The sequence below is a fragment of the Paraphaeosphaeria sporulosa genome (genome assembly GCF_001642045.1).
Source record: "Paraphaeosphaeria sporulosa strain AP3s5-JAC2a unplaced genomic scaffold CC84scaffold_11, whole genome shotgun sequence".
NCBI lineage: Eukaryota > Fungi > Ascomycota > Dothideomycetes > Pleosporales > Didymosphaeriaceae > Paraphaeosphaeria > Paraphaeosphaeria sporulosa.
Window position 1 is genome coordinate 618,069 of NW_017253370.1, and position 14,137 is coordinate 632,205.

At 55.8% G+C, this 14,137-nt stretch overlaps 4 protein-coding genes across 4 annotated transcripts; 3 read left to right on the forward strand and 1 right to left on the reverse strand.

Annotated features, from left to right (window-relative positions):
• Positions 1-3,411: 3,411 nt before the first annotated feature.
• CC84DRAFT_1221519 (RhoGAP-domain-containing protein) lies at positions 3,412-7,192 on the forward strand (the record flags this gene model as incomplete). Its single annotated transcript, XM_018183281.1, has 5 exons — positions 3,412-3,489; positions 3,542-3,572; positions 3,643-4,185; positions 4,264-6,992; positions 7,043-7,192. 5 exons carry the CDS (start codon positions 3,412-3,414, stop codon positions 7,190-7,192), a joined length of 3,531 nt encoding a protein of 1,176 aa, XP_018031338.1.
• A 784-nt stretch (positions 7,193-7,976) lies between these two features.
• CC84DRAFT_1221520 (uncharacterized protein) lies at positions 7,977-9,008 on the forward strand (the record flags this gene model as incomplete). The annotated part of the gene is made up of 3 exons (XM_018183282.1): positions 7,977-8,181; positions 8,239-8,626; positions 8,678-9,008. 3 exons carry the CDS (start codon positions 7,977-7,979, stop codon positions 9,006-9,008), a joined length of 924 nt encoding a protein of 307 aa, XP_018031339.1.
• A 668-nt stretch (positions 9,009-9,676) lies between these two features.
• CC84DRAFT_1190185 (uncharacterized protein) lies at positions 9,677-11,390 on the forward strand (the record flags this gene model as incomplete). The annotated part of the gene is made up of 2 exons (XM_018181102.1): positions 9,677-10,951; positions 11,124-11,390. The coding sequence occupies 2 exons, from the start codon at positions 9,677-9,679 to the stop codon at positions 11,388-11,390; spliced, it is 1,542 nt and encodes a 513-aa protein (XP_018031340.1).
• A 976-nt stretch (positions 11,391-12,366) lies between these two features.
• Positions 12,367-13,667, reverse strand: CC84DRAFT_1263042 (uncharacterized protein; the record flags this gene model as incomplete). The annotated part of the gene is made up of 2 exons (XM_018185201.1): positions 12,367-13,285; positions 13,547-13,667. 2 exons carry the CDS (start codon positions 13,665-13,667, stop codon positions 12,567-12,569), a joined length of 840 nt encoding a protein of 279 aa, XP_018031341.1. The 3' UTR covers positions 12,367-12,566.
• Between the last annotated feature and the right edge of the window lie 470 nt (positions 13,668-14,137).

Sequence of the window (14,137 nt, forward strand, 5' to 3'; positions counted from 1 at the left end):
GATGTATGTGATGATTGAATGTGCGGATGAAAATGCAAGTGCGGGCGATCTCCCCTTCATATACCCCAACTCTTCAACACATCTCCGTCTGGCCTGGCGCCCTCAAATACCACCTTTTCATCCACCTGTATTATAGACTATCCGGTGCATGGCACGCTTTAGTTTCCGGGCCAATCTAACGAAGCTGGCAGTGCAGCCTTCCTGGGTTGACCAATGTGAAGATATTATAAGAGACAATACTAGATATAAACTTTGTTTTGCTCGACTTGGCGAGGCAGCTGAACGTTCAAACCAGGCATAGCCAATAAGCCATTCGACATTGCGATGGTCGATCGATGAGAGGGGCTTTTGTTGTGAGTATCTTCCCTAAACCATGGGTACTCCCGTGGTATTGCTCTAGCTATTTGCCCTTGGTAATTGCGTCCAAGAGTTGAAGTCGGAGAGTAACCATATGTTGGACGTGGCCAGCGGCCACTACTGGAGGGACTATTGGTGACCGTCGATGGAGTCCTGGTAAGGTACAAGGACCTGCTCGACTCACCTGGCGCCGGCTATTGTGGCTATCGTGAAGGGTCGTTCCGCGAAACCGGTCGAAGCGCTTTTAGGCCATGATTCATCCCAAAAACAAGTTCTGGAACAAGGGATCCCGATGTCGGCTCGATCTGCGTCCTTTCTCCACCGCTCTTGGATACTTCCATCGACCTTGCGAATTCGAATCGAAGTCGGTATGTCCTACGTGCAACGCGAGCAGAAATTCTATGTCAGGTGACTTGACACCTTGGTGTGCACGAGTATCCGGCGTCAAGGATGTTGCATGATAAAGATCAGTATCTTTTCCTTCTCAATGATGGGTAGCGACACCGTAGGGTTTACCAAATGAGACCTGGGCGAAAAGAATACGAATCACGTTAACTTGTGTGACATACCGACTCGTACATGGCGTCGCAGAGGCGCGGAAGATCGGATGGAAAAGATGTTTGCCGGTTGAAAGGCCGGAGATCATCGGGCACGCGTATCGAATCCTCGACCATGGGACAATCTTGCTGTAATGCCGTGTGTGCGGGATCACTGTAGCTTCATTCTTTGGTGTCAGCTACTGCGAAGTATTGACTTCTGCAAAGACCTCAGATGTGTGCGCGCCCTGACGGACAGGCCAGTTGTATCACATGATGATGGGAGGCCGGTTTCATTGCAGCGGTATGTCGGAGAGAAGCACGTTATGTTGTGATGTGTCATCCTCAATCACGAATGCCCTAGACCGGAAGCAAGATATGAGATAGCATCAATGATCAGCGTCTTGTGGACCGTTTTGATACTTGTTAGTGTATGACAAAGGAGCTGGCGTTGGTCCTTGTTGTCATCTGCGCGTGAGGTGTACGTTTGATGGGTGAGGATCTGCTTGATCACAATGTTCGCCATAGGATGCTGCAGTCAGCCGTACGAACGCACGTCGGGAATGTCAGTGGCTACCGGCTTGTCGAAGATATCTCGACAGGTGTCTGAGTCCAGTCTGAACAGTGTGCGGAATTCTCCCGAAGCAAGTAGTCGGATGCGGCAGGTGCGACGGTAACAGTAGGAGAACTCCAGGTCGCGCATCGCCCGTACTCGAGGAACTCAACGGCATTGAAATGCGCTGCTGGACCCTGCCCAGAAATTTTGCTTAGAAACAATCCTGAACAAGAGGCCGTGAGCGTGTGGCTGCGGATCTATCCCCGAAGGGTTGGGCCGTTCAGGGGACGTTCATCCGCCGGCAAGATGAAACAAAGCGCGCGATCCTCTCGGAGCCACGGGTATCAGGAGCATGCTAGCCGAGATCACGGTAAGAGGATAGTCGTAAATGTTGCCCGACTGAACCAGACTGAACCAGACAAAGCTTCGTCGCGTACAAGCGGCAGTTCATACAGATGAGAGGCGGCTCTGGGGTTGATTGCCCTGCAGCTGCGTTTGTGTGCACTAGGCCGTGACGCGCATATTGCATGCGACCCTTCAATCTCCTTTGCGGATGAAGTAAGGCGACCTCGATGCTTGGGTTCGAGGGCACGTATAGGCGCGTACCGCACTGTTGCCATGCACTGAGACGAGGTTTGAGTTGTGCAGACGGGGTTGAGGCCTCGACTGCTCCTTCCTTCGTGACCAGATATGCGCCCTGTCAGCGATCATTGCGGTGGAGAAGTTGAGCACGGAGGCTCAAACTGCGCGTTTGTAGAAGCTATACGCGGACGTTGGTCGCGCTTGTCACGGTAATTCCTGGCAATGGTGGCATGACTGGTGGTGCTCGGGCGATGGCAAAGGGCCGACGTGAGAGGTGATGACGAGAGCTGATGCGTCCATCGATGGTAGTCTCTATTTTGGGCGCGTGCCTGGAAATGGCTGTTTGAGAAACGAGCTAGATGACGAAGCTACAGAAACGTGCAAGTATACACTGGAATGGGCACGTGTTGCCTAACGTAGGGCAACACAGCGGACTCAAACCTTTGGTGTACTGCATCGGGGGCCACGGTGGGTCCTGCGACAGCGACTGCGAGATGGCATGCAGGCGTGGGCACAGCAACGGTGTGTAGACTGCAGGTGGGCGTCGTGAGCGCAGGTGTCGAGCCCCAAAGCCACCAATCTGCTCGCGAGTCAAGCGATGCTCTATCAACAAGCCGGTTGATACTATGTATACTAAGAGGGGCGGCGCTCAATCGACGTGATCTTCGATGTGGAGGCCCTAGCGGCCCTGAGTGTTGCCCGCCCAGGCCTGGCGTGCCACTCCACGGGTCAGGGCCAGGTCGTTTCACATCTCGGGCCCAGTGCGGTGCGCGTTGGGATGCGCTGCGGCTGAGCTGGCACCGACGGTCAGCGCTGCATCTGCGCTCGCCAGGCTGTCTGCCAGCGAGAACGCAGCGGCAGAGAGGCAGAAATTGGCGGCGTGTCGCATGGGGCTGCCAACCGGGCCAGTGCCTCGCGCGCTGATTTATACTGAAATTGTGAAGGACCCTTGCACCCGCAGAGTCTGGCTTGGGCGCATTGACTGCCGCACATGGCGACCCATTGGCTGAGCTCCACTTCGCAGGAGAGCGGGACAGGTGGATGGGGACGACGTGCAGACTGTCAGGTCAAGCCCGTCTGCTGCTCTCACCGCGCTGCCGTCGCCACTGCCAGCTGCCCAGCACCAGACTTCACCGCCGCCCGCCCTCATTCCTCGCTGCGAGCCGCGCCAGGCCCGCGACAAGTGCGTTACACAGCCGCCGTGCAGCGCGACTGCTAGCCCGGGCGCTGCGTTGCTTGCGTAGCCATCCATCACCGCGACGACGAGCTGCTGCGCTCGCATTCAGGGTCCTCAGAGCCGTGTGCCGCCTCGCCCTCACGCCCCCCACCACCGCCGCCCGCCTGCCACGCCCGCAGGCCGCACTCGCAGTCTAGGGCGCAATGGAGTCGCCTGGAGGCTATCCAGAGTCTCCGCTCGACCAGGATGATGTCGTTTACCCGTGCAAGGGATGCGGCGAGGTGAGAACAAGACCTATCACTGCCTCGTCGCCGCAGGCTAACGGCCACGCAGATCCTCGAGGAAGGCAAGGCATTCGAGTTAGGTATGCACCTGCCCTAGGCCACCGCACCCGGCCGCGCGCCTGCCTCGCTACAGACACTGACGTGCGACAGCCGGGAACCGATGGCACATCGATTGCTTCCGCTGCAACACCTGCGGCACGCTGCTCGACTCGGACGCGAACCTGCTGCTGCTCGGCGATGGCTCGCTCATCTGCAACAACTGCACATACAGCTGCAACCACTGCGGCAACAAGATTGAGGACCTGGCCATCTTGACGGGCGACCAGGCCTTTTGCGCAAACTGCTTCCGATGCAGGAACTGCAAGCGCAAGATCGAGAACCTGCGATATGCCCGCACATCGCAAGGTATCTTTTGCATGTCCTGCCATGAGTCTCTGATGGCACGCCGTCGAAAGAAAACTAAAAAACCGCCCTCGTCCTCAGTGCAAGCAAAAGTAGACAAGTCGCTACCCGCCCTCCCCCCGAGCGCTGCGACCCAGTTCACGCCTGATATCGACACGCCCTCCGACATCTTTTCAGAGCCCACCACCACTGATGTGTCTCCCAGGCCGCCTCAACCTAGGCGGAATGACTCCTCACCTGCCAACTTTAGGCGTGACGCGTCCCCCGCGTCCCAGACCGACGCCCGTAGGGGTATGCGCTATTTCGTTGCCCCCAGTTCACACACCACCCATTCGCGTGCTGGGCCTCTCACTGACAAATCCCCCTTAGATACCACAACTCTGCCTGCGAGCACGTACAAAGAGAAAAATCATTCTGAAGCATCCGATACTGGCGATGACAACGGCACTCTTCTCCCTTTCGCATTGGACCCAAACCCCGCGCCAGGGCCGTCGCCCATCAACAATGCACACAGCAGAGGGGCCGAGGGCAAGTCTGCTCGTGACTACTTTAACCGCCCCGTGGGTGGCCACAGAGAAATGCTCAAGGAGAACAGATCTCGGTCGGCATCCGCAGAACGACAGCCTACAAGCCCCCATATTGCGTACCAGGAGAAGGGGAGGCAGCCCTCGGAGCAGCTTGTGGACACGCTTCGAAAGCGCAAGGACAACATCAGCGACCCACCCGCTGTTACTGCCGACCGAACTCGAAGCCAGCATGCGTCACCTGCTCCGTCGCAATCTTCAGAAGCTTTCAAGCTTCAAGAAGTGCCCAAGAACAAGAGGGCGGAAGCGCGCAAGAACTCCACCGCTCGCTCGCCATCGCGTGGCTCTCCAGCCACAGATCTAGCTGGAAGGCTCGCTAACCAACCCACCGAGGCGATTGGAAAGTCAACGGCTTCCGTGGATACCAGCCGTGACGATTTGTCCACGACCTCGAGCTCATCCTTCGGTTCGACCCAGCAAAGACCGCAGGTCGAGCGACCAGCACGTGGCGATTCACTTACCAATTCTTCCATGAAGACTTCTGCTCCAATATCGAGAAAGGACATCTCTGGGCCTTCTCCGACCACTCCTACTATGCCGCAGCCCGACCGAAAGCCATCTGCCACCTCATCGTACAGTCAACAGAACGGCATCTATGGAAACGACAAGGAGATATTGGACCCGCCAGGACTACCTCAGCGCGCGGCAGGGAGACGCCCCCCGCCTTCTACGGACACCTTTGTGTCTCCACGCGCACCCCCGCAGCCTCCACCGGCACCTCAAAATCACAAGACATCCGAATCTGTTAGTACCCTGCAGAGTGATGGTTCCACCACAGTTTACTCTACTGGTGGCTTGCCGAGATACAGTGCACAGGGTGATTTCTCCATGGACGAAGATTTTGCGCGTTTGCTTTCGAACCAGGAGGGGCATGAAAAGGAGGGTGGTATGTTGAGAAAAGTCTCCAACGCTATGAAAGGGCACGGCCGGAGTCACAGCGACCGCGGCTCAATAACCTCTCGTGGCCATGGGCATAAGAAATGGCCCACTAATGGCTCCATAGATATCAGCAGCCCGACAATTGCGTCGCCAAACTCCAATGAAGAGGCCGTCAATCTAAGGAACGAGCTTCGCCGTGCGCAACAAAGAATCGCTGAACTCGAGGCCGAGAAGAATGGCTTGCAGGAGACCGTGCACAGCGCTGCCGACATCAAACAGGCCAACACAATGCTGAGAGAAAAGCGAAACACAATGGCCGTTCTTGACACCCAGCGTGAGATGGTCATTCGCGAGCTCGAGATTATGACCGAGCACCTCAAGAAAGCCAAAGAGAACAGCGGATCCACCATGGATATAAACCAACTAAAGTCGGACGTTCTGCGAGACTTTGCAAATTCACTCCAGAAGTTGAAAGACCAGCTCGGCGGCCAAATTGAAGAGCTCATCTCGAAGCGCACGGCCCTCACGGATGAGATATCCAATCTGATTCAGATGAAAGACAAGGGGTTCCAAGAGTACGAGTCTTTGAGTGCGCAGAACAAGAAGCTTGCCGACATGAACCAAAACCTCATTGAGTCAATTCAATCAACACTCAAAACCAACAAGCAGCACATGGGTAATCAATCGATTGAGGCTGCACGGTCGCCGGCAAATGGTCTAGGTATTTATAATGCCAACCACAAGGGTGGAAAGTCTGATATATCTGTCGACGCCCGTGAGGTCATTCACGAGCATTCGTACTCCAATCTGCACGAGGCAGATTCCGAGGCCACCCTGGCGCAACCACAGGTCGTCAACATTCGCAAGACCGGCAAAGCCACCAAATTCTCCAACTGGAAGAAGGGTGGCCAGGCAATTACGAAGAATGTCACGAAAGGATTCAAAGGCGCGTTCGGTCCGACGGAGTCGAAGCCAGCCGATGAGATGAACATCAAAGTCATTGGCACCCCGTACGGGTCTACTCACACCCAACCAGACTTTGCATCAATGACAACAATGTCGAACTCGCTTAGGAGCCGGGAAGAGGCTCCGCCGCGAGGCTGGTTCGGCGGCAAGAACCCTACAAACGATCCAAAAGGTAAGATGAGGCCGATGCAACATGAGAACGGTAGCACGCAGCAGGTCGACGCTTCGGTCCTGTTCGGCTCAGATCTGATCGCCCGGTGCGAATACGAAAAGAGGATGCTTCCTGCAATTGTAAGCCGTTGCATTGAGGAGGTAGAGACACGAGGAATGGATGTTGAGGGTATATACCGCAAAAGCGGAGGTTCCTCCCAGGTCAACCAAGTGAAGGCCGGCTTCGAAGGTACCGACGAGTTGGACATCTCGGACCCCGACCTGGACATTCACGCCGTCACCTCAACCCTCAAGAATTATCTGCGCCGTCTACCGACCCCTCTCATCACCTACGCCCACTACGACCAATTTCTGGATGCGGGTGTGATTGAGAATCCAGACCAACGAGCCAGGGCCTTGCGAGCTGTCTTGAAGGAGATTCCACGACCACACTACGACACACTTCAGTTTCTAATCTTCCATTTGGCCCGCGTCATTCAACATTCCGACGATAATCTCGTAAGTGGCCCATCGTATGCCCCCGGTAGTATCACGCTAACACGCTCTAGATGACACCGCTCAACCTCGCTGTGGTTTTTGCCCCGACGATTATGCGTCCGACGGATATAAACCGAGAGTTGACCGACATGCAAGCACAACGAAACGCCGTCCAAACTCTCCTCGAAGATCACAAGAACGTGTTCTTTGATGAGGAATAGCGCGGCCGGTGATGGCTACCTCGACTTCTTTCAGACATCTGAACACCGTCAGCGCTCCAACTGCGCGTGCGCATTTTTGAAACCACTTGTAATGGCATGACGATCGATCTTGGGGTCAGGCTACGGTCAACGATCTTCTCCATCTCTGGTCCAGGTTGGCGACAGCTCGATTACGCCGTCTTCAGTTCTTTGTATATGCGCGGCACCTGCATGGGAGTAGGGGTGGCACAAATTGAGCCACGAGAGCGTCGGCGGTCATTGACTTAGCGGACGCACGATGCTATGAACAAACACCACCATTCTTGCATTCCCGACCATTACTCCGAGCTCGGCAGTCGTGTTTTGGAAAGCTAGTAGGGTTGATTCGACTTCTTTTTTGTGTATGATAGGGTTTCTTTTGACCCCTGTTGGATCTTGTTGGTACTAAGAGGGGGATGATTCACTTTGGCGTTGAGCGGGTGTTTGTAGCTTTTATTATACCCTTGAGGGTTTTGATGGCGATGATATAGCATGTTGGGAAGAATCTAAGAGATTGGCACTCAAGCTACTTTTTCATGCCTGGCATGGCTGTGATGTGCTTCGTGAGTTCTAGCGGCGGCCGAAGGCGGCCGACGTAATTGAGTTGCGCTTTCCATTTCGGTCAAGCTCCCGCTTAGAAATGCAGGTCCGAGCCTTGCCCAATGATGAACTTTTGACAACCGGACGACAGCGGACAAGATCTTCACGCCAGCGACCCCAGCTTCTCTTCTTCATCGTTTCCCTTCTTTCCTTTCCATTCAGCACAATGTTCCGACCTGCAACTCGATTAATTGCCTCTAATGCGGCGCGCGCCGTCCCTCGCGCCGCCGCGCCTGCGCGACGATTGATATCCACAGCGCCTCCCGCGCAGAAGTCAAGAAGTTGGAAGAGCTTGTTCGCGCGCGTCGGCGCTGCTGGCGCGATAATATACTACTACAACACTGCGGATGTCTGGGCTGAGGAACCGAGACGTGAGTGATGCGAAGAGGAGGAGTGGCAACACGATTAGCATGCTAACGAGCCCATAGCAGGTGTTGTAGCAGCTCTGCCTATCGCAGACGAAGAGACCGAGCAGCTTCCCACCATCGACGATGTAGCTGCGGCCCGCCTCAAACGCAAGGCGGAGCGGGAAGCCATCGAAGCTCAGTTGGCGGCGCAGCAGCAAGCACAGCATCAGAAGCAGGCTGCCACCGACGCGAATGAGACCATTGCCGCAGCGGGAAGCGTAGAGGAGTTGGAGGAGGAGGCCGGGCAGCAGGGTGCCTTCAACCCCGAGACCGGAGAGATCAACTGGGACTGCCCATGCCTGGGTGGCATGGCCGATGGGCCGTGTGGCGAAGAGTTCAAGGCGGCGTTCAGCTGCTTTGTGTACAGCACCGAGGAGCCCAAGGGCATGGACTGCATTGAGAAGTTCAAGTGAGAACCCCTCTATACCTAAACCGAGAGCATAGTGCTGATAGCGAATAGGGACATGCAAGGCTGCTTCCGCAAATACCCCGAGGTTTACGGCTCGGAGCTTGAGTCTGATGCCGACGATGACGAGGACGACCTTTCGGCAGAAGGAGCGCCTGCGACTGCTGTAGCGGATGCACAGTCCACTGGCGGACCTCTGAGCTCAACTTCATCAGCAAAAGATTCCGGCCTCGTACCCGACGAATACCGACCCAGCGGCGCGACAGACGGCGCGAACAAGGCGGCTGACCAAGTGAACCGGGACCACGAGCACACGAGCGAGAGCGAGCAGCTGGTACCGAAAGCAGCGCATGATGCGACCGGCGCCAACGTGGAGAAGAAGTGAGGTTCGCGAAAAGAAGACGGGATCTCAAGCTTCAAGAGGAGGGCATACAAAGGAATATAAAGATTATGCTGGGGAAAGATCCGACAGCTGTACTATAGAAGGCTCGAAGTAAGGCGTCGAGGTGCGAGGGTATTTTGGTTGCATTTGCATTTGCATTTCGGACGGCAACTACTCCTGCTCCGGCGAAAAGATGTATATTATGTGTAGGCAATTCAGGTGCGCTGTACTATGTACTCCATCCACGAGCTTCAACCAAACGCACAATTTGACCTTGCTAAGCCGCAACTAGTTACGAAGCATTGCGCAGTGGGTGTCTATACGCGGGTGCGATATGGAGGCGCCCTTCGCAGCGCCCTTATTTGTCTCGACTATTCTATGAATACGAGGTATACCACGCTAAGGCGAATCGCCTCCTTAACGCTGAACTCGCGGAAAAACGCCTCATTGTGCGCAAAGAGAATCACCAAAGAACCATAATTCTTCCGCAGTCTACTATGCAAACAATCTCCATCTCTTGCCAACCAAATCCGCGCTGCACACTTCGCCCATACGCGTCGCAGAATAGCTAACATAACCCCCGGCGCACCACCACATCCAACGGCTTTTTACCGCCCTTTATCCCCCAAAGCGACCGGAATTTCTGGGAACTCGGAAGCAGGACAAACGCAATGTCCCCGTACTGGCCAGACGTCTACATCCTCCCCTCCCACCCCTCCATCACGTGCATCGACCGCTTCTCCCTCATCGAAAGCCCCAATGACACCGGCGAGGATCCCCCCTTCTGGCAGCTCTTTATAACGCTGCTCGATACACCGGTCACGTCTATTCCCGCGCTTCTCGATGTTCTGGAAACCATTGCTATTGAACGCAGAGGCAAAGCGCCACAAGATTACAACACCCTCGCCTCCATCCTACGTGCGCGCGAGGCCGCCTTTCTCAACGTCTTGTGGCCAGCTATAGCCAACTCTGCACTAGCCATGCCCAACCTCTTCCCCTCGCACAGCCTCCCCATCCTGGGCGAACGCACCGCGAAGCTGGAGCTGAGTAGAAAGCAAGTCGCATGCCTCGTAGCGCACCAGTTTCTAGGGACGCTCGAGGAGGTCCCCTGGCAGACGGGATTCCACATCTTCGAGCTGTGGTTTGCGGGAGAACAGGTGCATGCCCGCGCGCCGGAGGTGTATATCGACAGCGTGCTGGGGTACTTTGGGGGCATTGCCGAGGGCGACGAGGACGAGGGGCAAGAGTGGAAAGTGAGCTACGAGGTTGTGGAGCGCAGTCCTTGTGCATCTGCTTCATTCTCGCCGTTTCCCGCGAGGCCAGGGTCCCAAGAAACGGATATGGGAGACATCAGCCTGCTGCACATGGACGGCGCGACGAACGCTCCAGAATACCTCGGGGCAGGGGGCAACGCGGTGGTCGTGTCGGCGAACAAGTTCATCGGCTTCGGGCGCTCCGCGACGCAGGAGGAGGTCCTGGTCGGCACGACGCCCGCCGCGTGTCCCGCGGTGCTGGTCACGCCGCCGCTTGCCGCCGCGCAGGTCCTCGTCGTGAGGGGCGCTGAGACCATCACTAGGACCGTCGGCATGGCCCGCGAGATGCGCGGGTGTGGGCCACACAAGGTCTACTCTGCAAAGGTGTGGAGGGAAAGAGCGATGTTGTTCATGGATGCGCTGGAGTTGGATTCCTTCGACGGGTCAATATATCCTGATGTTGAACGGGCGAACGTGGAGCGTGAGATGGAGAAAGCAACCACGGCCTTTTCTTCGGCGAAATACTCGAGAGTGTATACGGGGTTGTGGGGGTGTAGGACGTTTGGCGGTGATCCTGGGGTCAAAATAACGATCCTATGGCTTGCGGCGAGTGTGGCAGCGTCAGGGCTTACGGTCATGTATGAGGACGGAAGGGAGGGTTTTGCGGAAAGCATGGGGAGGTTCGTGGAACTGGTTAGGGAAAAGCGTTGGACGGTCCGGGATTTGTGGGATATACTGTTGAGGGCGGAAGGCAGGGGGATCAACAAGGGGGGGTTCTTGGAGTGGGCTTTGACGGGGGGTTCGGGGTGAGGCGGTTGTACAGAGATGAGTTTGAAAGAGATACCCAAGTGTGATAAACATATAGATTGATTGCGAGGCGACCTGTGACTCCAAGGAGTGGCCGGTGTCCTTTTCCTATGCATTCCTAAACGCCGTGTACTTCATGCCATCGTACTTCGTAACACCCATCCTGGCCGTGCCCACGCCCGACATTACGTCCGCCCTCACTTCGTCTCTTTGCCGGAATCGTAACCGGCCGCGCCGTCAACCTGCTCCATTAACCCCCCCTGCAGCATGTGCTTCATATCTTGCTCGTTCCAGCTCGGTGCCCGGCCCAGGTGACCAAGGCTGAGCCCCCTGTTGCGCGCTTTCTTCACGACTTCCGCCTGTCCGCTGCCGATGCCTTCGTACGAGGGCACGACGCCCTGGCCGGGCGGCGGGAAGGCGATGCCATTGACGGGAGACTGCACTCGAGCGGCGCCCGTGATACCTTCGGGAGCTGTGGTCTCATCCGGGAGGTTAGATCTGTAGCATTGGTGTTAGCAATTGATTCGATAAAGGCAGACTATCTTCTCGAGGTGTGAAGGATCTTGGAATATGAAATTGGAGGCACTCACGACGCCGAACTCTGGCCACGAACCTCTCTTATCGCCCGCTCATAATTCATGCTGCTGGCCCTCACCGGACCACCGGGCCGCCTGTATGCCCTCTGCGCCTCAGACAGGCCGTCGTCTGCGGGAGCTGCGGAATCCGTCTGCGTCATGGCGTTGAGATTGAATGCGGATTCTGCTTCTGAGCGTGTGTTTGGCGTGAGACCAGAAGGTGTAGGAGAGCCGAAGGAAGCCTGGCTGGGAGGCATGAGGACGCGTTGGGTAGAATCGCCCATTTTGGTGGTGAGATGGGGTGATATTTGCGGAGTCGGGAGTGGCGCGATTGATTGGTGGGCACGAATGCAGTCCAAGGGTCCCGACTATTCACGAGCGCTAATACCACAACTGAGTTTGATCAATCGTTTTTTGAGACAAAGATGTCTGTGGTTTTCCTATTGCGGCAGTGTTAGTAGTTACACGTCGGCAGGTGAGGTAGGGTGCAAGCAACACCCGAGCCATGCAAGCATCCGCAAGCGCACTTACAACAAAGGGAAACGAGTTCGGGGGTCAAATTGTTTCTAACTTCTGTACATGTGGTCGTGATAGCTGCTGTAGACTATTTGAAGGCTATCTTCAAGAGGTATGATGGCATTGCTTGGCGGTGACGTACGGTCCGATTAGAGGTCCATCAACTTGCGGGGGCTGCCTAACTGTGTAAGGTAATAGGCTAACCGTGCGGGGCAGTAGCGGTGATGATTGTATTGGATTGTCGTCGATTGTAGCGAATCTTAGATGAGGTTCGCCGCGGGGGCGCACACATCGGGGTCCTTCCGAGGGCTGGATCTTCGAGAGGGTCTTGACGAAAGTCATGCAGGGGCGATCACATGCGACTACTGAGGCAGGCAGGAGGGAGGTCTCCAAGGTGCCTGATGTAACTCTCATGCCAGGGAGAAACTTTTGACTTTGTGGGAACACGAGTTGGGCCCATTGTGAAGAGGGTCGCGGCAGAAAGCGTCAACACATCCAGTGGTATACTCGTTGCATTCCTCCTCGTCCCAACCGTCGCCATCGTCACGGGCTTGAGGAGCATTGGAAGAACCAGCATCTTTCAGGCAACCAGAAGCTGAACCGCAAGCAGCACCTCCACGACACTCAGCAGGCCCTCGACCGGCGCAAAGTGCGGCCAAACACTTCCATCGGCACTCAGGGCGATTTGGATGGGGGCACTTGCTCTTGCAATCGTTCATCCAGCTGTCACACTGGTCGCAGCCGGCAGTCGTCTCAGTCTTTTTCTCGTTTGCCTCGTTCGTATGTTGATCGTCTTGGCGAACGAGAAGAGTGACGGAAGAGCCAGAAGAAGTGTGCCCGTTGGCTCGAGAACCGCAGTATTTCGGCCCAAGAGCTCCCCCTTTGTGACACTCGGAGGGCCCGTCTTTGCAAAGCTTGGCCGCGCAGTCCCATTCGCACTCCGGAGCCCAGGGACGTGCGCACTGGGTCTTCTTGTACTTCTGCTTCCAGTCGCTGCATGAGTCTCCCGCAGCCTCGGCCAGTTCCGGAATGTTCTCGTGATCCTCGTCTCGGCTAGTGAATCCTTTTTTGTAGTACGCGAGGATATGGGAGTAGTGCGAGACGGCTCCGGGGTTGCGCGCGGCTAAGTCTGAGGTGCCTTGTGAGTTGACATCCAAATTGGAAGCACAGCTTCGTCAAGGCATGTATGCTATTATAGGTACACCATGATACCACAGCTTGAATAAATGGCTGTGTTCCCAAGAGCTGGGATTTGTACCCCAAGTGGGCCTGTACCTAAGTACCGGTACGACTTCGCAGGGCACGTGGCGAGCGCATCGAACATTTGAGTGTACGGCGTAACCGCTACACCTGAAAAGCCGGGAAGGAGCGACGATGGGGAGTAACTTACCGTTCACCGCCTGACGGGCGACGGAGGCACGACGAGCAGGGGACTCGTCTCCAGAACCGGGGGAAGTGGCAACCGTGAACGCGGTCACAGCGAAAGCTGTGACAAGCTGGAAGAGCTTCATGCTAATCAGGCGCCGAAAGTTCCAAGGAAAGATGATTCGAGGGTGTCTCGAGGTTTTATAAGATATCGAGGCAAGAATCAGTGGAAGAGCGGGTTTTTAATGTGTGGTTGGGCGCCCGTTCGTCAACCAGACCCTCTTGGCGTTGCCTGAGTGAATGCAGCAGGCGCGCTCCACCGATGAGCTGGTTTCCCAAGCGAGATCAAAAGCCATTGAAATACCTATAAGCAAACGGCAAGAGATTAGATGTTCCTCGTCGAAAGGGTTGAAGACATTGCGTTCCCTGGAAGGGCGAAATACTCTAGTCGTCCAGCAGCCATGTCTCTGCTATCGTACACGACAATGCTGTATGCATGTGTTTGTCCATCGCGTTTTCCGCAACCTCCTGTTGTAGAACTCACGCATTCCTGCATGAATCTTATTCTGAAATTGTCCTACGTGTTCACCGTTCATCTTCACCATCATCTTCCTCG